The 25,962-nt window shown below is 59.4% G+C and overlaps 2 protein-coding genes across 2 annotated transcripts; one reads left to right on the forward strand and one right to left on the reverse strand.

Moving 5' to 3' along the window:
- The first annotated feature begins 5,755 nt into the window (after window positions 1-5,755).
- Window positions 5,756-14,757, forward strand: MMP25 (matrix metallopeptidase 25). The gene is made up of 10 exons (XM_037814706.1): window positions 5,756-5,997; window positions 6,339-6,471; window positions 7,868-8,003; window positions 8,095-8,387; window positions 11,430-11,606; window positions 11,693-11,777; window positions 11,923-12,005; window positions 12,233-12,385; window positions 12,467-12,724; window positions 12,911-14,757. Exons 1-10 carry the CDS (start codon window positions 5,896-5,898, stop codon window positions 13,180-13,182), a joined length of 1,692 nt encoding a protein of 563 aa, XP_037670634.1. The 5' UTR covers window positions 5,756-5,895; the 3' UTR covers window positions 13,183-14,757.
- A 7,366-nt stretch (window positions 14,758-22,123) lies between these two features.
- On the reverse strand, window positions 22,124-25,391 carry ZSCAN10 (zinc finger and SCAN domain containing 10). Its single transcript, XM_037813649.1, has 5 exons — window positions 25,161-25,391; window positions 24,711-24,978; window positions 24,448-24,512; window positions 24,089-24,146; window positions 22,124-23,643 (listed from the first exon to the last, which is right to left on the reverse strand). Exons 1-5 carry the CDS (start codon window positions 25,389-25,391, stop codon window positions 22,124-22,126), a joined length of 2,142 nt encoding a protein of 713 aa, XP_037669577.1.
- Window positions 25,392-25,962: the final 571 nt, after the last annotated feature.

A 25,962-nucleotide genomic window follows, 5' to 3' on the forward strand; every position in this document is an offset into this window, starting at 1 on the left:
TAAAAGGCCAGGTAGTTGTTTTGCATAATGTTTCTGAGATTTATCCAGACTGATGCATGTGAATTTAGTTTGTTGTTTTTTTTTTTTTTTTTACATTTTATTCTGAAATATATTCAAAGTTATAGGAACAGTTACAAAAACAATACAAACCCCATACACAGAACTCCAGCATTCCCTGACCCCCCCATACCCCGATCCACTAACTTTAACATGTTGTTACGCCACTGTTTCTATCTCTCCCTCCTTCCCTGTCTATCATCCATCATCTATTGCTGTCTTCTGAACATATGAGAGCTAGCTGCACACATCCTTGAACAAACACTATAATTCACATATACAATTCCCATGAACAAGTACATTCTTTTATGCAATCCCATTAAGCACAGCTAAGAAGTACAAGAGATTCAACAATGATACAAAGCTTACATTCTATATTTCCTTTTCCTTATGTCTCAACTGTGTCCCTTTGAGCCTCCTGTCCTCCATCCTCAGATCCCATCCAGGGTCATCCTTGGCATTCAATTGTCATCTATTTAGACTGTCTTTTTTTTTTCTCTCTCAATTGTGGCAACATATATACAGCCTAAATCTTCCCATTCCACCCCTTCCCTAGCCTTCCATTGGTGGGATTAATCACATTTAGAATGTTGTAATGCTATCACCTTCCCACCATCCATTACTAGAAATTTCCCTTCACCTCAAACAGCAACCCTACACTCATTTCTTAATTCCCCATTGCCCCTTCCCCCATTTCTCTTAACCCATACTCTACTTTTCATCTCTACAGTCATATTCTCCAATAATTTCTTTGTGTTTACTGTGGGGCTTAAAATTAAACTCTTAAATCCATAACAATCTTGTTTTTCTTTGATACCAACTTAATTTCAATAGGACACATAAACTATGTTCCTATACTCCTCCATTCCCCCACCTTTATATAGTCCTTTCAAAAATTACATATTTTACATTGAGTTCAAAACCACTGATTTGTCATTAGAGTTTGTGTATTTTACATCATGTAGGAAGTAAATAGTGGAGTTACAATTCAAAAATTATTGACTTCTATTTGTATTCCATTGTGGTCAGAGATTGTGCTTTGAATATGTTCCTTTTTGTTTTGTTTTACTTTATTGAGGCTTGTTTAATGTCCCAGCATATGGTCCATTCTGGAGAAAGATCTGTGATCAATGGAGAAAAATGAGTGTCCTGGTGATTTGGGATGTCTGTTAAAATTCTCTGTATCTCTTTCTCCTTTCTTTGTTTCTCTGTCAGTAGGGCTCCCTTTAGTATCTGAAGTAGGGCAGGTCTTTTATTGGCAAACTGTCTCAGCATTTGTTTGTCTGTGAAAAATTTAAGCTCTCCCTCAAATTTGAAGGAGAGTTTTGCTGGGTAAAGTATTCTTGGTTGGAAATTTTTCTCTCTCAGAGTTTTAAATATGTTGTGCCACTGCCTTCTCACCTCCATGGTGGCCACTGAGTAGTCACAACTTAGTCTTATGTTGTTTCCTTTGTATGTGGTGAATTGCTTTTCTCTTGCTGCTTTCAGAACTTGCTCCTTCTCTTCAGTATTTGAGAATCTGAGCAGAATATGTCTTGGAGTGGGTTTATTTGGATTTATTCTATTTGGAGTTCGCTGGGCGTTTATGCTTTGTGTATTTATGTTGTGTAGAAGGTTTGGGAAGTTTTCCCCAACAATTTCTTTGAGTACTCTTTCTAGACCTTTAGCCTTCTCTTCCGCTTCTGGGACATCAATGAGTCTTAAATTTGGACGTTTTATTTTATCTATCGTATCCCTGAGATCCTTTTCGATTTTTTTCTCCATTCTTTCTTTTGTTCTTTTATTTTCTGTTCTGTGGACCTCTAGGACACTGAGTCATTGTTCACCTTCCTCTAATCTTGTATTATGAGTATCCAGAGTCTTTTTAATTTGGCCAACAATTTTTTTTTTCCATAAGATCTTCTATTTTTTTTATTTAATTTTGCAATTTCTTCTTTATGCTCTTCTAAGGTCTTCTTTATGTCCTTTTTATCCTGTTCCATGGTCTTCTTCATGTCTTTTATATCCTGTGCCATGTTTTTGTTCCTCGATTGTGATTGTTTGATTAATTGTGCCAAGTACTGTGTCTCTTCTGATATTTTGATTTGGGTGTTTGGGAAGGGGTTCTCCATATCATCTGGTTTTATCATATGCATTAAGATTTTCTGTTGTTTTTGGCCTCTTGGCATTTGCTTTGCTTGATAGGGTTCTTTCAAGTTGTAAAAAAAAAAAAATACCAATCTAATTTTTCAGAAATAGAAGTTGGTGGCATACACTTTCTCTAACTAACCAGAAGATGGCATCTGTGAGTCACCTATACCCCTCAAGTCAGTTCTCAGCCTTGTACCCACGGTGTGATGGGAAATGATTCTTGTGGGGTTCAGTTGGTGAACTCAGTTTGGGTTTGTTGTTGGAGCTGTGCACCCTGAATGTGGGGCGTGTGTCTGGGTGGCTAGGGAGGCAGGGCGGCTTTAATATTCAAACCCCCAGGTGTTCCAGGAGATTCAAGGCCACTGCAAGAGTCTAAGCCTTCATTTCAGTTCTGCCCCAGACCCTCTCTGTCGCTGACCCACAAACCACCAGCATTGACATAGCATCCCTGGGATTTCCGAGCGGGCCGCCCTTCTCAGCTGTGATCTTCCAGGACCTCTGGTGAGGGAAGGCTGTGCTACGTCACTAGTGCATGCCATCCCTCAAGGGAAGCCCCAGGCCCCCGGGCCGTGCAGGGGGCTCTCAGCCTGATGCAAAGATTAGCCTATAATTCTTGACTGGTGTAAGTTCTGAATGAAAGGCAGGTAGTAGAGCTGGGCCCCACCCCTTTCCTCTTAGAGAAGATAGACGCCCTAGGGGGAGGTCATTAGCATTTCAGTGGTCTCTCTCTGCCTGTGCCACACCCGTCTGGGTCACAGAACTGGGAACTGAAAATGGCCGAGGCTTTCTCCACTGAGTCGAAAAAGGAACAGAGCTAGTCCGAGGCGATGCTTGGCTCCCCAAGGTCAGCCGTCACCCAAAGCCTCTGTCTACTTGTTGGGGATTTGTACCTCGTAGTGAGCAGTTCACACTCACTAATTAAAACCCCAGTTGGAGCTCAGCTGAGCTATATTCACTTGCTAGGAGAGAGCTTCTCTCTGGCACCAGGAGGCTTTGTAGCTCCGGCTGTGGGGGAGGGGTCTCCCGATTTGGGTCTGCAGTTCTTACTTACAGATTTTATGCTATGATCTCAGGCATTCCTCCCAATTCAGGTTCGTGTATGATGAGTGGACAGTCACGTCTGTCCCCCTGCAGTTATTCCGGATTATTTACTAGTTGTTTCTGTTTTTTTTTCAGTTGTTCCAGGGGGACTACTTAGCTTCCACTCCTCTCTATGCTGCCATCTTGGATCCTCTCTAGTTTGTTCTTTTTAACAGCTGCATAATATTCCATCCAAAGTCTATACCTCAATTTATGTATCTATTTTCCTTACAATGAACACGAGGCTTTTGGCAAGTTTTCAATGTCATAAACATTTTAATGCACGTCTTCGAATACAGATCCGATGGACACAGGGGTGGGAGTTTCACTCTGTCATATGCCTAGAAGGGGGACTGGAGGGTGGAGGGTGTCCTAGCTGTCTGTGACTGCTTAGTAAGTGCCCCACGACTTAGAGGTTTAAACAACAATTTTCTTCTCTTGCAGTTCCAAGTGCCAATGGGCTTCTGCAGAGCGGCCCCTGCTGCTGAGATTTCAGGGACTGCAGGCAGAGGGTGGCCGGCTTTTTCCCTCCAGTGTCTGGAGCCCCAGTGGGGATGGCTGGATCTACTGGGACTGGCCAGCGCTTCTCTCTCCATGCAGCCTACCCGGACTTCCTCACAGGCTGGTCATCCCACACTTCCTACGTGGCATCTGACTTCCCCCAGGGGGCGAGTCCGGGAGTCCTGGGCGAAAGCTGCAGGGCTTCTTAAGACCCAGCCTTGGCGGTCCCAGAAACATCGCTTCTGCAGCATTGGACCAGGCAAGCCACTCCAGAAGCCAGTCCAAATTCAAGGGGAGGCAATTAGACCCACCTCTCAAGGGGAGGAGCAGCAGAGAAGTCACGGCCATTTTTAATCTACCACAGAGGCCATGCTCTTTGGCTTTACTGAAGAGCACAGAACGGGTTCCAGTGTGGGCACTAATTCACACTCTGTAACAGAGTCTGGCTCCATTTCTCATGTTTGACAGCCGAGCCCATCCAAGCTCCACCCCTCACTCCTCCCCACTTCCCCCACATCTGGACAAGTTGATAGCACTGGGAGGAAGTTTAAACCACAGAAGAGCTGGCCACTGTGTGTGTGTGTGTCTGTAGCTCACTCCAGCATCAAACTAACCACAATAAAAGCCCCCCTTTGCTCCCTCAAGCAATTTTGGATCTACCTGGAGCCTGCCCTGCTCCCCCCAGAAAGTCTCACTATAAAAGTGATCACTCCCTTCTATTCTCTTCCTGCTTATGGCCTCCTCAGTGCCCACATCTGAACCAAATTTGGGGTGGTGGTTTGATCCTATCGCCAGGCAACCCCCAAACACACTCCCACCAGCCATTGGTGGCCACACCTGGTCAATATTTGGAATCCTCAGACTTCAAAGCTTTTGCCTATCTGATGGCAAACATGGCCTTTAGTTTGCATCTCCAGTTTGCTCATCTCACCCACTAGTTATTTTGCTAAAACAAACGGAGTCCAGTCCCTCCCCTGCTTCCACGCCAGCTGCTCCTGGGACTGGGCTGTTGCCTCACCCACCCGGGTGCCCGCCTCCCGCTAGGAGAAGGAATCCGGGAGGCGAGTGCCCCCCCCACACCACCTACCCCCACCCCGTATCTTCCTGCGTGCCCTGGTCCCCAGCGGCGCGGGGTGTGAGCGGCGGCCCCTCTGGACCCCGGGGCCTCCGCCTCCCGAGCTCCTCGCTGGACGGCCACCCGCCCGGACTCCCCTCCAGTCATTCCCTCGCCGCTCCCCCGCGCAGGGCACTGGGCAAGCTGTTGAGCTTCTAGGTGGACATTATCGGGTTTTAAGTGCCGGGGACCTGGAGCGAGGGGCTGTGCGCTCCCGGAGCGGCGCCTGTGTCTGAGATCTGGCGACGCCACGACCGCGGGCAGAGCCCCGCGCTCAGGACGCGCGGCTGCGGGGGAGGGACAGAGGGACCGCAGGCGGCGGGGGGCGCTCGCGGAGGCAGCCGGGGGCGGGGGGTCCCCTGCGGAGAAAGGAAGCTTGGCCTGAGAGCCCGAAAACCCCGAGAGGGGAACGAGGGTGAGCTGGGGAGACCCGCAGCCGAGCTGTGCGCCCCGCACCCGCCCAGGCGGCGCGGTCCTGGGAAAGCAGAAGCGAGCCCTGCTCCGGAGAGTCCCTCCCGAATCGGGATCTGGGAAGAGAAACTTGCCGACGGGAGCTGGGGGAGAAGCCAGGGGCCGGGATCCCTGCGGCCGCAGGCGCTTCCCCGCCCGGCCCCTCGCTCTTTGAAGCGCTCGGGGACGGTCCGGCTCCGGGGGTCCGGAGGCCGCCATCTGGCCCGCCCCGGCCCCGCCCCGCCCCGCCCCGCCGGTGAGGTGCCGCCGGCTCAGCGCGGGGCACAAGGGAGGACCCGGCCCGGGATCGGAGAGGACACCGCAGGGGACCCGGGGTCCTGACCTCCGCTGGACATCGCCCTGCGCGCCTCCTCCCCCGAGCCTGCCGGGACCCGGGACCCGGGACCACCCTCCGGCGGGGCCCGCAGCCCCTGCCAATTCCCGCGAGCGCGCGCCGTCTCTCTCCCCTACCGACCCCGCGCGCTCCATCCGGGCCCTGCCCTCCGCGCGGGCCCCCAGCAGGCCCCCTTGGAGCCCCGCGGGCTGCCCCGGCTGCCGCTGCTATGCGGGCGCTAAGGCTCCGGCTCCTGGCGGGGCTGTTCCTGCTGCTGCCGCCACCCGCGCGCGCCCCGGAGCCCGCGGCGCAGGACGTGAGCCTGGGCGTGGTGAGTGCGGGGTCCGCCGGCCCCGGGGATCGCGGGGAGGCTGGGGGCCGGATTGAAACGTCCAAAGCGTGTCTGGATGGGGTCTGTGGACCCGGATTCTTGGATCCGGGAGGAAGTTTGGGGCGCGGCTTTGGAAATCTGGAGAGGGGCTGGGGCCCGGGACTCCTGGGTCCAGACGAAGGCTGGGGATCCCGGGCTGGAGGGCCGGGACCTTGGCGGGGGAGCAGGCAGGCACCGGGACTGGGGGTGCCTGGCGCGGGGCGGGACTTCCGGGATGGCGGCCAGGGGCGCGCCCCCTCCTTCTGACGGTCCTGCTTGGCCGCTGCTGTCCCGCCGCCCAGGACTGGCTGACCCGCTACGGCTACCTGCCGCCGCCCGACCCCGCCCAGGCCCAGCTGCAGAGCCGCGCGCAGCTGCGGGACGCCGTCAAGGTCATGCAGCGGTTCGCGGGGCTGCCCGAGACGGGCGTCATGGGTAGGTCGCTCTCGCCCCCTCCCCGGCCCGGCCCCGGCGCCCAGCCTGAGCCCACCTCAGCCGGGCCTCAGACCCCAGCGTGCGCTGAAAATACTGATTTCAGACTCCAACCCCAGAGATTCCTGGGCATTGCTTTTTCAATGAGTATGCGCTGGGCGCCTCTGACGTGCCAGGCTGTTTCAGGCCTGCTGTGCCAGGGGGAGCAAAGTGGATAAGACCCTGCCCTCAGGGAGCTGACATTCCACAGGGAGAGGGACACAGAACAGTCACGCACACACACAGACACACAGGCGCGAGCCAGGTCATTGCAGACAGAGGCGAGTGTTTTGAAGAAAGTAAAACGCTGGCAGTATTACCCGGTTGAGGCCGATTGGGGTTAGGTTTCTGTCCCAGGCAGATGTGTGCAAAGGCCCGGGGGGGCAGGAGCAAGTCTGGGGGCCTTGAAGGTGCTTGGGTTTGATTTCAAGTGTGATAGGAAACCACAGGAAGGTTTTGAGGCGGGAAGCAACTTAGTCTGATTTTGCAGTTTTGAGCTTCCCCTGGTTGCTGGTGGAGAGGGGGGCTGGGGAGCCCGGAGGCCACAGGCCCAGGGGCCCAGGCCAGAGGTGGTTGCAGTGTCCAGGAAGGGATGATGCTGGCACCACTGGGGGTGGGGTGGGGGTTGTGGATGGCGTGAGAAGTGGTTGAGTTCAGGGTGGTAGAGTTTTCGAGGTAGATCTGAGCAACCCAGCTCTTGGGTTAAATGGGGAAGGAGAGAGCAAGTGAGGGGTCCTGGCTTGCTCCAAGTGAAGGAAAGGCCTTCACTAGGCTTGGGATCAGCCTAGAACAGTCTCCAGCATCTAGTATGTTCTCAATTAACACTTGTCACATCAACAAAATGAAGTGAGGAGGTTTGAGCTTACTTTGAAGACAAGAAGGCTGCTGGGAATGGAGATGGGCTGGGAAAGGGGGTTCCAAGTGGACCTGACATGGAAGGGATGGCTTGTCACAGGTGCCCAGGGACCGGGCTTTATCTGGCTGTCATGGGAACTTGGAAGCTAGGGTGTGAGTTAGGGACAACTCCTGGGAGCTTCTGGCCTCAAAGAGAGGGGTCCTGGGTTACTCACTGTACCCCAGGGTTCCTTTCTCCAACATCCACCCTCCAGGGCTCCAGGAAGTGGGGCACCCAGATCCTGGATGAGACTGAGCACCAGGGTCAGGTGCAGAGGGCACGGCTGGAAGTAGCTTGGTGGGCACCGGCTCCGCAGGCTGACCGCCAGGCTACAAATCCTGCTGGGAGAGCTTTGGGGGCATGGTTACCTCTCTGAGCCTTGGTGGCCCCGTGGAGAGCATGGGTTGTCCAGTTACCAGGGTAACAGCTGCCAAAGGTGGCTGCTGACCCTCACCCCTCCTGCAGACGCGAAGACCATCGCCACCATGCACAAGCCCCGCTGCTCCCTGCCCGACGTGCTGGGCGTCGCGGGGCTGGTGAGGCGGCGCCGCAGGTACGCGCTGAGTGGCAGCGCATGGAAGAAACGAACGCTGACCTGGAGGTGGGTGCCGGTGCCCCCCGCCCTCCCTGACCCTGCCTGCCGGGGGGGTCGGGGTGTCCCCGTGCTCCAGCAGCCCCCTCCTCTCCCCCAGTGTCCGCTCGTTCCCCCAGAGCTCAGAGCTGAAGCAGGACACCGTGCGGACCCTCATGCACCTGGCTCTGCATACCTGGGGCGTCGAGTCCGGCCTCAGTTTCCGGGAGGTGGATGCTGGGGACCCCACAGAGCCCGACATCCTCATCGACTTTGCCAGGGCCTACCACCAGGACAGCTACCCCTTTGACGGCCTGGGGGGCACCCTGGCCCATGCCTTCTTCCCGGGCGAGCACCCAATCTCCGGGGACACTCACTTCGATGATGAGGAGACCTGGACTTTTGGGTCCAGAGGTACAATCTCCCCCCTTGCCCCTTGCCGAGAGACACGCTCCCCATGTCTGTTTGTCTGTCCTCAAGAATTTTAGGTTTAAATTACGTTTCTTGTTGGAGGCCTAGGAGTGCCCAGCTCTGAGCTGGAGCTGAGAACTTAAAGACACAAAAACACACCTCGTTTATCTCTGTCCGGGAGCTGAGTCAGAGAAGTAACCGGCAATTACCACACACGGTGATAGGAACCCCAGCAGAGGAAGTCCTGGGGGTTCGGGGGTGCTTGCAGGAGGTGAGGGGAGGCTTCCTGGGTGGGGTGACCCCATTCACTCATTCAACCCCTTCGGCGCATACCACAAAGGGCCTTGGAAACTGTGCAGAGAAGTTTGACAACAGCGTCGTGAGGGCCCTGGGCAGCTGCTGGGGGGTTCTGCATTCTGGAAAGATCGCTGGCTGCAGGGGTGGGCTAGAGGGAGGTGGGGAGGCAGCCCCCGCAGGCCCAGGTCTGGGATGATGGTGGGTGAGCCGGGGGGGAGGAGAGAAGTGGACGGATCCCAGGGATCAGTTAGGATGGGCAAATGTGGGGCTCTGCTTGGGTCCTGGGGAGAGGGAGATGAAGAGGCTGATTCGCCGTCTGGGTTGCAGCCTGGGCCCCTGGAGGCTGGTGGACATGCAGGTGGAAAGGTGGGAGGAGAAGCAGGTGTGTGGCAGGGGCGCCGAGCTCAGCTTCCCGTGTGTGTTTGCAGAGCTCGGGGGCTGCTGGGCACAGGTGGAGCGTCAGCAGCTGACTATCTTGCTCTAGAACTTGGGCTCCCCTGCTTTAGGTCCGGATCCCCAAATAGAGAGCTCAAGAAGCAGCCTCTGGAGCAGGTGATTTCTTGGGGGCTCTCAGGGGAAAGGAGGAGGGTCAGGAAGGACCAAGCAGGGCCGTGGTCTCAGCTGGGGGCAGCCTGATCCATGGGGAGCACTGAGGCATGAGGAGCACCTCCGAGGTGGACTCACCTTGAGACAATGTGGGGTTTCGGGAACCCTGCGTCAACCTGCCATTGGCTGGGGGCTGCTGGGGGCAGCCGGGGAGAGGTGCACAGGCCCCTGTGGAGGGATTTGGGGGAGCTTCACAGTGAGACGATAACGGGCAGTTGAGAACGTGGCCTTTGAGGCTGGAGTCCACGTCAGAGTCTCCTGGGAGGGAAACATGGAGTGCGAAGGGCAGAAGGTCAAGTCCAGGGCCGTGGAGAACCCCACAGCTGGGGGTCGGCGGTGGGGGGAACCACAGGAGGTGGAGAAAGACCAGGCCGAGAGGTGACCAAGACACAAGAGTGAAGGGGGAAGTGGTCAGCAGTGGCCCCGGCAGTGAGAAGTCCAGTCATTGCCGCGGGCCCAGGCTTGGTCCCCGCGGGGTGGGGTGGCCTGAGCACCGGCGGCTCCGGGTGGGGGTGGGGGCACCGGCAGTGGCGTGAGAGGGGCTGAGGAAGTGAGGACTGGGTCCAGAAGGCCGAGGACCTGGACGCCAAGGGGGGGAAGACGGGAGAGTGGACAGAGCGCCCCGGAGGTGAGGTGCTGGACGAAGGACGGGGTGGGGGGGGGGTGACCGCAGGGGTGGGGGGGGCAGGAGGGGAGAGGGTGGTGTCCTTGCCCCCAGCAGGGCCGGTGTGCGTGGCGGGAGGCGGAAGTTGCAGGTTGCATGTGTGGCCTCGACTGATGAAATAGAAACCACATTCGTCAGCATTTGCTGTCCGAGAGCGGGGGGCAGGGGGCAGGTGGCGGCTTGCGGGGTGTGGGCCTGGGATCGAGGCTGCGAGGAGAACACAAAGGAGCCGTCTGCGGGGGCGCTTCCAGCAAGAAAGAGGGAGACCGGCTGCGGGGATCTCACGGGCTGGGGCTGCTCTTGTGCCGTTTCCCCCAGGCGTAGCGTGCGATGGCACAGGAGGGGTGCGTGTCCCGGGTTTGCTGGGACAGCGTGGCCGAGGGGGGCCCGTGCAGAGCCCCCATGCGGTTCAGGCCTGCAGGGAAGGCTGGGGGGGGGAGGGGGGCGGGGGGGATTGACGAGCGTGCAGCTGCCTGATTCAGACACCAGCCCGCTCCGCTACCTCAGCAGAGGGTTTCAGAGCAAGAAAACCCACAGTCGACTCAGGAAAGCATCACTAGAGCCTCGATTTGCACGAGAACGCCTGAAGTCACCCTGAAGGGCAGTGCGGCGTGGCCAGGGGGCACGGCCTGAGTTCCAGCTCTGCCGCTTAGCTTGACCTCTCTGAGCCTCAGATTCCCTCTCCGTAGAATGGGCATAACTAGAGAGAGGGCTGGGGAGAGCTGGCTGAAGATGCGCGTTGGCGGCTCTCGGGACTTACCCTGGCATCTCTGAGATGGGCGCCCGGCTGCCTTCGGGGAAATACACTCTCATTTCCCTGACACTCACTTTCAACATCACTGACCTGGTTAGAGATGGCCATGAAGCCGATGACATCAGGGGAAATCTGGGTGTCCCTGGGGGGCAGCCCCACTCTGTCTCCATCTCAGCCTCTTTCTGCTTCTCACCAGCTGGAGCCGATTGATGGGGGGTGGGGCCCGGCCAGCAGGCTGCAGCACTGGGGGGCTGGGTCCCTGGGGAGGAGGCTGTGGGCCCGGAGTGCCTGCTCAGGGTGGGCAGTGAGGACCGTGATGGGGGGTGGGGCTAGGACCCCAGGGAGGGGAGTGGAGGGATGAGGGCATAGGGGGTAGGGGGCAGGGGAAGGTCAGGGGAGCCACAGCCTTCCTAGCAGATGGGGATGGGAAAAGTGGGAGTGGGGATTCTGTCCCTAGAGGAGCTGGAAGGAGGGGCTGCTCCAAGCTGGGGCTTGCTGGAGAGAACTGAGTGCACAGCTCCCGTCTCAATTTCCTGCCCCCCAATGTCTCTCCATCCACAGGGTCCTCCCTTCCCGGGTGGGGGCGGAGCTGCATCTGGGAAGGGTCACCCCTCCCCCTGGGGCAGAGGAGGTGTTGGCCCCTCCTGAGGGAGCAGCCCCCGACCCCCCCAAGCCTCCCAGTGTGGGGACAACCACATCTCCAGCCCACTCTCCCCCTCCACAGACGGCGAGGGGACCGACCTGTTCGCCGTGGCCGTGCATGAGTTCGGCCATGCCCTGGGCCTGGGCCACTCCTCAGCCCCCAACTCCATCATGAGGCCCTTCTACCAGGGCCCCGTGGGTGATCCCAACAAATACCGCCTGTCCCAGGACGACCGCGACGGCCTACAGCAGCTCTATGGTAGGGGATGGGGGGCAGCAAGCTGGGGGAGGGCTCCCGGCTGGCCAGCAGGGCCGGGACCCATGCCTCTCTCTCTCTCCCTGCAGGGAAGGTGCCCCAAACCCCAAATGAAGAGCCCACGAGGAAGCCCCTGCCCCCACCTCCCCAGCCCCCGGCCCTGCCCCCAGACAGGTGAGCCTCCCCCCAGCTGCCTGATCCCAGGTCTCCCCGAGGGGACGCGCAGCGAGGGTCCCTGCCCTGCAGAACTGTCAAGAAGGGCGAGTAGGAAGAGGAGGAGCCCCCAGACCCCTCTGCTCACCTCTCCTTGCCTCCCCAGCCCCTGGGGCTCCATCCCTGATCGCTGTGAGGGCAATTTCGACGCCATCGCCAACATCCGTGGCGAAATCTTTTTCTTCAAAGGTGAGTCTGGTTGGGTCTCACTGACCCCAGATGGTGGACTTGGGCTGGGGGTTCCCCAGAAGGAGGGACTTTCAGGGCTGAAACTGGGAAAGTCCCCGGCAAACCAGGGCAAGCTGGTCACCCCGGATCCAGTGCACCCTGGACTTCTGGACGGGTCCCCCGGGGGAGGGGGCGACCCGGCACAGGGCCCTGACTGTCCCCCCCTGCCCACCCGTCCTCCCCCTCAGGCCCCTGGTTCTGGCGCCTCCAGCCCTCGGGGCAGCTGGTGTCCCCGCGGCCCGCGCGCCTGCACCGCTTCTGGGAGGGGCTGCCCACCCAGGTGAGGGTCGTGCAGGCCGCCTACGCCCGGCCCCTCGACGGCCGCATCCTCCTCTTCAGCGGTGAGTGGGCCCGGGGTGGCGGGCGTGGGGGGGGCGGGACGCGCTGGGGAGCCCGCACTGATGGCCGCCGCCTCCCTCCAGGCCCCCAGTTCTGGGTGTTCAAGGACCGGCAGCTGGAGGGCGCCCCGCGGCCACTCACGGAGTTGGGGCTGCCCCCGGGCGAGGAGGTGGACGCCGTGTTCTCCTGGCCGCTGAACGGGAAGACGTACCTGGTCCGGGGCCAGCGCTACTGGCGCTACGACGAAGCGGCCGCGCGCCCGGACCCCGGCTACCCGCGCGACCTGGGGCTCTGGGAAGGGGCGCCCGACGCCCCCGACGACGCCACGGTCAGCAACGCAGGTGCGGAGAGCGCGGGCGCCTGCAGGGCCCTGGCCGGGGGGACGGGGTGGGGGCCTCCCGGGTCCTGGGGGGACAGAGGCAATCCTGGGGCGTTTGGGGGTGCTCTCGGGAGAAACAGCGTGCCGCGGGGGTGGGTGGGGGTGGGGCATGGGCCACACCCCTGAAGTGTCCCCTCCCCACCGCCAGGGGACACCTACTTCTTCAAGGGCGTTCACTACTGGCGGTTTCCCAAGGGCACAGTCGCAGCGGAGCCGGACTCGCCCCACCCCATGGGGCCCAAGTGGCTGGACTGCCCCGTCCCCAGCGCTGGCGTGCCCAGACCCCAGCCGTCCAAAACCCCTCGCCAGCCAGGCTCCTGCAACTGTCCGTGTGGGATCAACGAGGCCGCGGGGCTGCCGTCCCTGCCCCTCCTGCTGCCCCTCCTGCCCCTGCTCGTGGGGGACATCGCCTCCCCCTGAGGGGGGCACGTGCTGGGCAGAACGGCCCCCATCCGGAAGGGGGGCCGGGGTCTCCCACCACTGAACCTGGTGGGGACTGTCATCGCCACCCTCTGTTCCCAGAGCCGGGGCTCCCCTTGGTTCTGCGCGGCGCCCCAAGGACCCCCAGCCCTTAGAAGGGGGGGGCTCTGCCCCTGTCCCTGCCCGTGGGTGTGTAGCGGCCCCACCCTCCCGAAGCCGGTCACCAGGGGTGCCGCACCGAGCCCCGAGCCTCCCCTGGACCTGCCTGTCCCACCCGAGCCCTCGCAGCATGGACCCAGCCCTAACGGGGGGCAGCGGGGAGGGAGAGCCCCCCACTCCCACGGGGCACCGTCCTCTGGAGCAGCGACACCTCTCGGCCCTGCCCACCTGCCACCATGGCTGACTGGGTCAAGAATGAGCCCCTTCCCCGATGGCATGATCCAGAAATTTCCAAGCCCAGCCCCACTCCCCACCCCTGAAGCTTCTTACCCTGTCCTGCTCCCACCACGTCCCAGTGCAGTCGTGCCCCTGACCCAGCCCTGAGACCCCCTGAGCACCAATATACCCTGCATCCTGGGTGCAGTCAGCGGCCACACTGACGACGGTTGACCTGAAAGCAGTGAACTCTCTGGTCGCCCCCACCCGGCGCCAAGCAGTCTGGTGGCCTCCCTGACCCAGCACCGTCCCTGAAGCCTCACCTCCAAGAGGGCACCCTCCTATCCCCAAGGAACCTCCCAGGGCCGTCCACACTGTCTGCAGCCTCCTGCAAGGAGGTCCAGCTGCACCCCAGGACGTTGCCTCCTTGGCACTCCGGGCGACCCTGGTTCTCCGAGGGGTGGGAGTTTACCCGACTCTCCGGAGCTACCTCCTCCCTCACCCCACCCCCACTTCGCTGAGCTCAGGACCTGCCCTCCCATCTGCTGAAGGAGTCCAGGAGCTAAGTCAATGCCTCCGGAACATTCCACATCAGAATCATTCAGGGAACTTAAAAATGCAGATTCCAAAACCTCACCTCTGACTCCCTGAATCCTCTCTCTGGGGATGGGGCCAGGAATCTGCATTTTAACAAGGGCGGTGCACTGGGTGCCCCGATGGACAAGGGAGCTGGGGACAAGCAGCCCGTGTCCCTGTGTCCTGGCATTTCTGGATCCCTGCCCTCTGACCCCAGGGGTGGGTCCTCACCGTAAAGGAGCCAGGCTGAGCCTCGGGTGCTGGGGACCCCTCGCCCCACCCCAGGATGGAGCCGGGTGGTGGGTTCCACTCAGCCTCAGGGGACTGCTGCTTCCCGGGCTGAGGGTGCCGGTGGTGGCTCCTGTGGCCGGGGAAGTGCCCCCGGTGGACCACGACCGCTGGCCAGTACCGGCCAGAAGCCAGGCAGTGGACCTCCCTCAGGTTCCTTTCCAAATAGTGTATGAGGACAGAAAACTGATGCGGGCACTGAAAATGATTAGAGTAAAAGCCCTTTTTCCTTCTGAGCACTGATGGGGTTGGTTGACCTGGGTGGGGTTAGATTGGTGACAGGAGCCAGACAGAGCCGAGTCCCTTTTTTGGTAGCAGTTAGAACCTGGGGTCCCTGGGGGGGCTGGGAGAGGGGGAAGTGCAGGGGGATGGGGGGGTGGCCCAAGAGAGGGGGATATGGTGCAAAATTTGAGATTGTTTTCATTGCTACAAGCTAAGTCTACTGTAGAAAAATGCCGTATCAAATTAGTTATTTTATTTTAAACATCTACTGTGTCATCATCAAAATTGAAAACTTCTGGGCTTCAAGGGACCCCATCAAGAAAGTGAAAAACAACCCACAGAATGGGAGACAATTTTTGCAAATCATATCTGATAAGGACTGGTATCTGGAAAATAGAATTCTTGCATCTCAATAATAAAAAGGCAAATAGCTCAATTTTAAAAATAGGCAAAGGATCCGAATAGACATTTCTCCAATAAACCCTTGAGATGTTCACCACCATCAGGCATCAGGGAAATGCAAATCAAAGCCATGATGAGATACCACATAATAAAAAAGATAAGTGATGGCCACATTGGGTATGGAGATATGGGAGCCCTCCCACACTGCTGGTGGGAAAGTAAAACAGGGCCCGGCTTTGGAAGGCAGCCTGGTAGTTCCTCAAAAGGTTAAAGGCTGCCGTGTGACCCCACAGTTCCACCTGCAGGGATCTGCTGTGAGAAATGACAACACGTCCATGCAGAAACTCGTACACAGCCGTCCGCGGCCTCAGTATTCACAGCAGCCCAAAGGCGGGAAGGACCCAGGGCCCCGTCCACTGCGGTGGGCTTCCGTGGCTCTCCCTGCCCGGGGGGCTGCTTCCAGGTCCCCACACGGCCCGCGGCGGTGCTCTCCCTAGACCCTGGGGCCGGGCGTGGCTCCCGCAGGACACCCGCCAGCCTCCCCCTGTGCAGCCCCAAGCTGGACTCCTCTGCTGCCCCCGGCTTCCCGCAAACTCCTCTCCCAACGCTGGATTTCACCTCTGCCCCGCCCCTGTCTCTCAGGCAGATGGGGTGGGGGAGGCAGCCCATCTGGCTCAGATGGAGTGGGGTACCCTGGGGTACCCTTGTGGCCCCTGAGAGCTGTGTCTTCCTGACTCTCCTTCTGCAGCTCTCCGCCTGTCCCTGTCTGTCTGTCTTCCCCACCCACACCCACTCAGCCTGCCCCTCCTGGCCCAGAGGAGGCCCCACCCTGCTGCAGCCCCTCCGTCCTCTGCCCTGAGGGCTCCACCGGGTCCAGGTGCAGAAGCTTCAGCCTGGCCTTGGGGGCCAGGCTGCCCCAGAGCTCTTGGGGAGGTCACCCCAGGCACAGAGCTGGGGGCACTCAGCCAGGGAGACTCCAGGGGTGGTGGGAAGTGGAGCCTTTTCTCCAACAGCCCTTCTCACAGCCCTCCGGCCCTGGACCCCCAGGCTGCCATGTGCCACTCCAAGGCCAGTGAGGGCAAAGGCGGGGGGACGGGCAGGCCCCGGAACCCTGTTTCCGCTGACTGCATCCCCACCCCCACCAGCGCCTGCTGATGGTGCCCTCCCTACCTGGCCCGTCCTGCCCTCCCGGGCCGCGGGGACCCCTGCTCAGAGGGCCCCAGTTTGGTCCAGTACGCTGCTGTAACTGTCTTAAAGTTCTGAACATGCTTTTGAGCAATGGGCCCTGCTGTCTGTCTGTCTGTCTTCTTATTTTGGAATCGCCCTTCAAAATCTGCAGGCCGTCCAGGGTATGGGCCGGAGCTTTGTTCTGGGAGGTGAATTCCGGGTCAGCTGCGTGTGCGTTCGTGCGTGCGTGTGAAAAGGCGTGTGCTTTCAGTGCTTCCAGGGGTGTGTGTGTCTCTGGGTTTGGCGGCCCCCATAACACCTTTATTTTGGGATATGTGGGTATCTTCTCCACCATAGCATTTTATTTATTTTAGTTTTTAAAATATTCTATTCTTTTTTTTTCCATTTTTTAAGTAAAGCAGCTGTAGGTTTACAGAAAAATCATAGGGAAAGTACAGAGGCCCATATAACCCCCCCCCACATACACATGCAGAATTGACTTTATTATTAACATTTTACATTAGTGAGATACCTTTATTACAACTGACAAACCACTATTATCATAATTATACTGTTAACTCTGGTCTCCTAGTTTTTATGTTGTGCTATAAACTTCTATGAGTTTTTTTCTTTTTAAATTTGTATTCTGGTAACATATATAAACCTAAAACTTCCCTTTTTATCCACTTTCAAAGGCACAGTTCAGTGATGCTGAGGACAGGCCAGTAACTTGTGTGGACAGGGTCCGCGCACCGCCTAGAGGTGGCACTGACCTCCCGGTCAACCCTGGAGCCAGGTGTGGCCAGCTGCCCTGTGGGAGCCACGATGTGGGGGTTCATGGGGAGATCGTGGGTACCTCCTGCCTCTGGGGCTCAGTCGAGTGTCTGGGGGGTGAGACTGGGGTGCCGTGGGCCTGCAGGCAGAGCAAAGCTGAGCTGGCACCCCCACAGCCCTGCCTCTCCGTCACCAGGTCGGAGAGAAATGGCCACTGCCCCTCCTCCCCACTCCCCTTGATTCCTCCCGGCCAACTCTGACTACAGAGGGTCGGTGTGCTGGTTTGGATATATTATGTCCCCCAGAAGAAGCCATGCTCCTTAATACAATCTTGTGGGGCAGATGTATTAGTGTGGATTAGGTTGGCACCTATTGGTTCAGTATTTCCATGAAGTGTGGTCCCGCCCATTCAGCATGGGCTTGATTAGTTTACTAGAGACTTGTATAAGCTCAGACAGAAGGAGCTCACTGCTGTAGCTGAAACAGATATTTGAAGACAGCCATTGGGAGCTGATACAGACATTTTGGAGAAGGCCATTTTGAAACGCAACCTGGGAGCAAGCAGACGCCAGCCACGCGCCTTCCCAGCTAACAGAGGTTTCCCGGACACCAATGACCTTTCTCCAGCGAAGGTACCCGTCGTTGATGGACATTTTATGGCCTTAAGACTGTAACTTTGTAACCAAATAAACCCCCTTTTATAAAACCCAGTGCATTTCTGGTATTTTGCATTCTGGCAGCATTAGCGAACTAGAACAGTCGGTATCAGTCAGAAGAGACCCCTAAAGAGAGGGTGCCCCACTCCAACACAGGTGTCGGGTCACCAGCAAGAGCACGACTCACACAGCTCTGGTGGAGACGTTTGACTCACACAGAGAAGAGACAGCGCGAGGTCAGCATCGTTGCCCAGGGCCAGGGGGTCTCGAGATGTTCCCTGAGCAACACCCCTCCCTGGTGTTCCCGCGCTCCCTCCGGCCCGGGATGGATCCAGCACCCGGGTGGGAGCCGGATGCCCTAAGACGCGCCCACCAGAGGCAGAGCGTCTCCAGCGAATGCCACACACGCCCGGGGCCGTGGGGGGAGGAATGGACCTGCAGCCCCTTATCTGCGAGGAGACCGGGTTTCATCCCACCAGGCGGGCACACCTGGCCAGAGCCCAGGATGCATTTGTGGGCCTCGGGGAGAGCGCAGGCCGCACAAGAGCTGTCCCCAAGCACAGTTGGGTGTCGGGGAGACAGTGTCCCCAGCCTAGCCAGGTGTGTTCCCCAGCATGCTCCAGGTGTGCCTGTGTGTGCAGTGAGGGCTCACCTGCATACGTGTGGTGTGTGTGTCACGTGTCTGCAGGAGAGGGTCACGTAGGGGCAGAGCATCACTGTCACCTGCACAGGTAGACCACGGTGTCCTGGGCGGCCTGAGGACCAGTGTGCTAAGCAGCTGTCCCCATGTCTGCACGGGGCACAGGGACCTGCCGGGTGACGCTGAGGATGTTCAGGCCACCTGGGGCCCAGGAGGGAGACTGTCAGGCCAGGTGGTCCCGGCTGCCGCCTCTTCCCAGCTCCAGCTCGTACACAGATGCAGTGACACTGTTTGTGAAAGTCGCCCTGGACCTGCACGAGTGGGCCTGCGAGCCCCAGCACCTGGCCCCAGGACAGAGGCCCCCAGCCCATGCCCTCCACGGGGGGTGGATTACTGATGGTGCTGGTGATGGAGCCACCTCAGGTTTGTACACCCCTATGCTGCACAGGCCCTTGCACACCCACTAACCCCTCGGGACGCACCTACCTGGTGGGTGAGCATACAGGTGGGGGACACTGAGACTTATGGAGGCTGAGGGGTGTGTCCGGCTCACTAGGCTTAGTGATGCCGGAGCAAATAGGCAGGCCTCTGGGCCCAGGCCTTGGGGAGTACCCCGTTTATGGGAGGGGATGAGGGAGACAAGCAGCTGGGGATGGGCTGGGACTTGAGGATGAGATGGCAGGTCGCGTTGTGCCCAACCCAGGTGGAGGTGAGTTTTGGCCTTGCCCTTCCCCCCCAGCCCAGCCCCCAGAGCTTAGGCTCCGGGTTATGGGGTCGATTGGGGCCGCTTCTCCCGGTGGGTCATCTGCCCCCCCAAGGCAGGCCCCCGCGGGGAATCAGCCCGCAGCCGGGGGAGAGAGTGGGCAGACCCCGCACTGCGTCTCCCCAGAATGTCACTCAGTAAGTTCAAGGCGCCCTCTCGGCCCTCCTGCACCCCCCTTTGCCCCTGATTTACCCTCACCCCACCCCCTTCTGTCATAGCTGCTGGTATGTGTGTTACAGACCCCCAAGTGGGGTTCCCCCAGGAGTCAGTTCTGGGGTGCACACCAGGGAGACACGGCCTGGTGCTTCACCCCTAGAGTCAGTTTTGGGGCTCGGGCTCACCCCACCCAGCCCAGGCCCTGCCAGCCCTTCGGTCGCCACAGGGCCCCACTCCCCGACTACCCGACGTGTGCCAGGAATGACGTGCCAGACTCCAGGATGGCCCTGGCCCCTCCCAGGCGCTGGCAGCACGAGGAGAGCTTCTGCCACAGGGGCTGGGATTGTCCGAGGGCTGTACCAGGGGCGGTGGACGCGCAGGCCTGGGCACAGAGAGCACCTGCTGGCGCCGGGCAGAGTGGTGGAGGCTGAGGGCAGGGCCCTGGAGGCCAGCGGCAGCTTCCCTGCAAAGGTCTTTGGTGAGTAGGGGCCCAAGGAGCCCTCCCTGGCCAGCCCGGCGAGGAGGGTGGCCACACCTGAAGCCTGTGACCCCCCACGGGTCCAGCTGAGTTCCCCCGGCCTTCGCCCTCCTGCTAACCCTCGCCGGCTCCTCTGGACAGCCTCTCAGCTGTCCTGGGGTGCAGCCTCCCCTCCCGGCCTGCAGAGCCCCCCACCCCAGCCTGGGGTTCCTCGTCCAGGTCTGATAGTGCTGCAGCCCCGGGGTCCACACCCAGTGGTGACTATTGAACGTTGGCTGAAAACAAGTGTGTGGGGTCCGGAGCCTTCTCTGATGGGCAGGCACAGGGCGGTGGGGGGCTGGGGGGAGGCCTGGGCCCAGCGGTTACGGGCAGGGTGGGTGGTTCACTGTGACCTGGGCGTGGGTCCAGGACAGCCTCCGGACCGCCTCAGCGGGGGGTGAGGCCACATGGGAGCGGAGGGGCCACAGGGTCAGGCCTGTGCATGGCGAACCCCAAAGCCCGGAAGCCAGACAGCCGTGGACTCCTCCAGCTCCTCCCCGTCAACCCTGTTACTGCTCCTTCCTCCTTGAAGGGTTCTTCCCAGAGACTTTGGGGACGCCTGAGGTTTCTCTGCACCCCAGAGAGCTGAGCCTCCCCATCTCAGTGCTTTCCAGCCTCACTGTGCCCGGGAACCATCTCTTCCTTCACCAGGCCCTTTCGGCTCCTGGGGCCCCGGATGGCGAGTTCAGGCTGATCAGCCGGTGGTGAGGGAGCAGGACATGCCACCCAGGTTGTGGGGGATCAGGAGGAACCGAGACACAATACTGTTGTCCTTGAAAAGCCACAGACTTGAAAACAGGAAGTGTGTGTGTCCCTGGGGCCGGGATGGACCTTTTCTCTTCCCTGTAGTTCTACTGCAAATCACATGATTTAAAATCTCTCTTCCAGGGAGCAGCCCCTGGCTGCCTGGTGGGTAGGAAAGAAGGAAATGCTGCTGAACCAGCTTTGGGTTTGGAGGGTTGGCTGGCCACGGTGGTCCCCAAGCGACCACTGGACTGTGCCTGCAGATGTGTTTGTCTTGCCTGCTAGCGTCTTCAGTTTGAATTAGCTTCCACAAGTTCCAGAACAAGAAGTTTCTCACAGTAACCCATATTTCTCTGGAGACACATGACAACACAGGAAAACACTGGGAAAAGCTGGTGGCATTGTGGGCGGAAAAAAATTGGAAATCTGAGAAGGTAAAATGTCCACAAGTTTGCATGAAAGATCAGATCCCCTTCTGAGCTTGGAAACATCCCCCTGGGGTCATGTGACTTTCGACATCAAGGATGGGAAAGGCATCAGCCAAAACAGGGTTTGTCTGGAGGGCCAGGGGGTTCAGGCTGAGGGGCTCTCCTGGTCACTCCGACTCACGACAGGGCCCCGTATCTCAGGCATGCAGCTCCTTCTCCAGACTCAACTTCCCCAACCTGCCAAACGAGCTGCCAGCCTTCAGGGACGTGCCCTCACGCTAAGGGGCCCCGTCAACGTGCTCAGAACCCTCGATGGGCCTGTGCCCTGCAGCTGCTACAGCCTTCAGTGACGTGGCCATGGCAGAAGTCGCGGCCAGGAAACAATGTCAGCTACGTGCGAACAGAAATAGCCAAACCCATGGGCACCAACTAGGCCTTGGAAGGGGTGATGCTCAGGTTAACTTCCGGCCAAAACCTGGAACACCTCTGTGGGGGAGGCTGTGGCACCACTGCCCATTGGCCTCTTCAGTTTGGAGAAGCATCCAGGCCGCTGGGAGGGTCTAGCACATGAGTCCCTAGGAGGTGGCATCTCCGGGCATTCATTATGCGTCTGTGCAGAGCTGCGAGACAAAAATGTTTGCTATCTGTGTGTCTAATGAGCAGCCACTGGTCACACGTGGCTACTGAGCCCTTGAAATGTGGCTGGTGACACCAAGGAACTGAGCTTTATAAGCAGCCGTGTATGGCTACGGCCTCCTTCATGGATGGCATGGTGAAGGATACGGGCAGGAGAAAAATCTCAGGTGGAAAGGCTGGGAGACTCCAGGACACAACCTACAGCAGGCTCTGCTTTGGCAGCCGACCAACCCAACACCCAGTCGGGGCCTTTCTGGGGGCAAAAGTCTCCCCCTAATCTGCATCCACACAGCCCAGCAGATGTGGTGCTGGGACAGGCAAGGAGAAAGACCTCATGTCACCTGGCAGGGAGATGACTGACGTGTATGCTGGAGGAAACAAACAAAACTGCAAGGAAATAAAAGTAAAGAGGGACCACATTCAAGAAGGCGTTTTACTTGGGCTTTTTGCAATACAGTTCCGGGGTCAGGAAGTGAGGCCCCCGCGGAAGGGTAGGGTGGGAATGGGAGGTTGGAGCTGGGAGGAGGTGAGTGCGGGTATGCAGCCGAGGCCAGGAGGGGCAGGTGGAGACGGGCGGGCGCTGGTGGGCACAGGGCGCTAGTAGAGGGTCTGGCGGGCGTGGGTGCGCAGGTGGCGGAGCAGGTGGGAGTTGCGGCTGAAGCCGCGGCCGCACTGCGTGCAGGAGTAGGGCCGGGCCCCGGTGTGCACCAGCATGTGCCGCAGCAGGTTGCGGGAGCGGCTGAAGCTCTTGCCGCACTCCGGGCACTCCTGGGGGGCCTCGGGCGGCTGCTCCTCGGCCGCCGCTGCCTCCCCGGGCCCGGCGTGGGTGGCCAGGTGCCGCTGCAGGTGGGCGTTGCGCCGGAAGCTGCGGCCGCACGTCTGGCAGGCGTAGGGCCGCTCGCCGGTGTGGCTGCGGCGGTGGCGCGTCAGGTTGGAGCTGTTGCGGAAGCGGTGGCCGCAGGTGTCGCAGGCGTGCGGCTTCTCGCCCGTGTGGATGCGCTGGTGCCGGGCCAGGTGCGCGCTCTGGCGGAAGCGCTCCCCGCACTCCCCGCAGCGGCAGGGCTTCTCGCCCGTGTGGCTGCGCCGGTGGCGCGTGAGGTCCTGCGGCTGGTTGAAGCTCTTCCCGCACTGGGCGCAGTGGTGGGGCCGGGAGCCGCCGTGGGTCAGCAGGTGGCGCGCGAGGCCCGCGCGCCGCAGGAAGCGCTTCCCGCACTGCGGGCAGGGGTGCGGCTTCTCGCCGGAGTGCACCAGCTGGTGGCTGACGAGCTGCGCGCTCTGGGTGAAGCTGCGGCCGCAGGCCTGGCAGGAGAAGGGCCGCTCGCCCGTGTGCACGCGCTGGTGGGCCACCAGGTGCTCGCCGCGCCGGAACGCCTTGCCGCACTCCCCGCACACGTAGGGTCTGTGCTCGGGCACGGGGCAGAGGCTGGCGGAGCACTTGGAGCACTCCTGCTCCCGGGTGTGGATGCGCAGGTGGCGATTGAGGCTGGAGCGGCGCTGGAAGGTCTGGCCGCAGTGGGAGCACAAGACGACCACCAGCTCCGGCGGCTCCGTCTTGGTCTCCGGCAGGCCCGGGGGCTTCTGGCTGCGGTGGTGCGCCAGCAGGTGCTGCGTGAGGCTGGCGCGGCGCTGGAAGCCCCGGCCACACTCGGCGCACAGGAAGGCGGGCTCCGTCGAGTGCGTCTGCAGGTGCTTGCTCAGGTGCGAGCTCTGGCGGAAGCGGTGGCCGCACAGGTGGCAGGTGTGCGGGCGCTCGTCGGTGTGCGTGCGCATGTGCAGCTTGAGGATGGAGCTGCGGCCGAAGCTCTTCCCGCAGCACAGACACAGGAAGGGGCGCGCGCTGGAGTGGGTGCGCCGCACGTGTGCCTCCAGGAGCGCCAGGTGCCCGAAGCTCACCCCGCACTCGGTGCAGATGAACTCCATCCCGGACTCGGGCTTCGGGGGGCGGCCGGCTGCCGTGACCTCCACAGCTTCACTCCCGCAGGGAGACGCGTCCCCACCGGCCTCCCCCACCCCGGGACTATTCGCCGGGGGCTGTCCTGAGATGGCGACGGGCCAGGCAGCACCTCTGGGCTCTTCCTGTTTAAATTCCTCCTTGTTGGGGGGTCTGCCTCCAAATCCTGGGGCAGAAGGAGAAAACAGGGATGACCGGACTTACTCTGAGAGGCTCCCAGAACCTGGAGGTGCAAAAACCCAGGGTCTTTCCAAGGCACGAGGCAGCGGGGGGAGGGAGGTGAGGATGCCCTTTTCTCCATCCCTGAATTTTTTATTGTGGTAAAATACACATCAGCTGGAATTTACCATGTAACTGTTTCAAAGTGCAATCCAGCAGCACATAGTACCTTCCCAATGTTGGGAAATATTTTCAGCACCCCAAATGGAAACCCTGTACCCATTGGTTAATCAGTTGCTTCCTCAAACCCCTATAAGCTGAGATCAGACACAATGAAGTCTTAAAAAAATAAAAATAAAAAACATCAGATTAGGCCAAAAAAGGCAGTTCAGGGATCTCTCTAGATCAGCGAGGAAGGAACTTTCCGTGGTGACCCCGGGACAGGGCCTTACCCAGGGGGTGCCCAGGCCAAGCCTTCTTCACAGGCTCATCGTCAAAAGTCAGGGACTCCTGTAACAAGAGGCAAGGGGGAGAGTGAGGGGTGAGCTCTGGGGACAGAGGCGGGGGAAAAGCTCACCAGGGTCACATTTAGATAGATAAGGGTTTGCTAAAACTGCAGAGCTCTGGGGACAGAGGCGGGGGAAAAGCTCACCAGGGTCACATTTAGATAGATAAGGGTTTGCTAAAACTGCAGAGCTCTGGGGACAGAGGCGGGGGAAAGAGGTCACCAGGGTCACATTTAGATAGATAAGGGTTTGCTAAAACTGCAGAAGCAGAGGAAGTTCCGGAGGGTGGAACCAGCTCAGCTCACCAGCACCTCCGCCAGCTCCTGATCTCCGGAAATCTCCTCTGGCCAAGGTGTCGGGCTCTGGAGAGCTAACAGCATATAAGGAGAAAGAAAGAGCTGTTAGAAGCCAGCCCATGGCTGTGGGGACACACACCCCCTCGACGAGACCCCGTGAGAGATGTTTTGGGTCTCTCCCATCCTGGTCAACCTCTCTGACTGTCATATAACCTAGCCTCCCGGCTCCCACCTGCACAACTTCCCACCTTCCTTGGGCACAAGCCCCTCGCCACTCTCTTGCAGGGCCTGGGACATCCTCTTGGGACCAGGGCTCAGCGGCTGCCTTGAACTTGGGGGAAGTCTCCACACCCCTGGCTCAGCAGGCCTGGCAGGTCCTGGCTGCGATGGGGTTCGTTCGATCGATGCACTCAGGGCTGGAGGCTCTTCGGAGGGTTCTTCCTTTTTGGGGGTATGAATGGGGACCTGGAAAGGGCCCCCCTGTTCCTCCAAGGTGATGTCTGCATGGGGGCAATTCTTGCCAGCATTAAAACTAAAATCCTGTAACAAAACATTCCAGTGGACCAGGCAGTAGTCCATGGGCCACAGACTCCCAAGGGATATGGGACAGAGGAAAGGGGGGAGTTAGGGCAGGAGTTAGGAGGGGAAGAAGGACTTGGTGGATGAGCAAGGTGGAGTTTTCAGATTTCTTTCTGGCATCCCCGCCTGCCCCCACCCCTTACCAGCGGTCCCACGTTGCTAGCCTCCCTTTGCACGCCCTCCAGCAGCAGGACCACCTCCTCGCCGTCCCTGAGCTGCTGGCCCTGCAGCCGGGCCAGGAGGTGCTGGGGCAGCACGCTCAGGAACTGCTCCAGCACCAGCAGCTCCAGGATCTGCTTCTTGGTGTGCAACGCCGGCCGCAGCCAGTGGCCGCACAGCTCCCGGAGCCGGCTCAGGGACGCCCGCGGCCCCATGTCCTCCTGATACTGGAAGCATCTGAAGAGCTGGTGGGCCACCTCGGGCCGCGGCCTGGCCTTGGGGAACTGGGCGTCCTGCTGGCCAGCAGCCTCCTCCTCCTCCAGCTTGACTGCTCCGAGGAGCTCTTGCTCCTGGGTGGCCGGGGCTGGTTCGCTGAGCATCCTGCACCTCGGGGCCGTCTCACTCCAGCTGCTCCCACTCTCAGGTCCTCCCCTTCTCCTTGCACACCTGTGGAGCTGAAGACCCTGGGTTGAACTGAGGATCCTGGACCAGGCAAGCTCAGACTTAGCTGCATGCTGCCTGCCAGGTCATTGGTGCTAAAAGAAACCTAAATATGTGTTCCTGGGTGATGGCTCAGTGACAGCAGGGCAGCCTCAGGACTCAGTTTGGCCAACAGGCCAAGAGGCAGAGAAAGCGACAGCTCTGTATTATCACCCCCTCCTGTTGCATTTAGAGCCTCACGTCACTTTACTCCTGTGAATAAACAGCATACCTGAGAGAGGACTGATCCAGCCTTCCCTGCCCCGACGAGGCGGCATGCACAGCTCTGTGGACCACAGACTCCGA

Source organism: Choloepus didactylus, chromosome 21 (assembly GCF_015220235.1).
Source record: "Choloepus didactylus isolate mChoDid1 chromosome 21, mChoDid1.pri, whole genome shotgun sequence".
In the NCBI taxonomy this organism is placed as follows: domain Eukaryota; kingdom Metazoa; phylum Chordata; class Mammalia; order Pilosa; family Megalonychidae; genus Choloepus; species Choloepus didactylus.

Bases quoted from the DNA above. Each gene is read 5' to 3' on its own strand.
- ZSCAN10 (XM_037813649.1), bottom strand. From the start codon at position 25,391: ATGGGGCCGCGGGCGTCCCTGAGCCGGCTCCGGGAGCTGTGCGGCCAC. The intron at 24,513-24,710 runs GCGAGGGGCTTG...ATATGCTGTTAG, and splicing joins CCAGGCCCTGCAAGAGAGTG to CTCTCCAGAGCCCGACACCT. The intron at 24,147-24,447 runs GTGAGCTGAGCT...CTCTTGTTACAG, and splicing joins AGGAGCTGGCGGAGGTGCTG to GAGTCCCTGACTTTTGACGA.
- MMP25 (XM_037814706.1), top strand. From the start codon at position 5,896: ATGCGGGCGCTAAGGCTCCGGCTCCTGGCGGGGCTGTTCCTGCTGCTG. The intron at 6,472-7,867 runs GTAGGTCGCTCT...CCCCTCCTGCAG, and splicing joins GCCCGAGACGGGCGTCATGG to ACGCGAAGACCATCGCCACC. The intron at 11,607-11,692 runs GTAGGGGATGGG...CTCTCCCTGCAG, and splicing joins CGGCCTACAGCAGCTCTATG to GGAAGGTGCCCCAAACCCCA.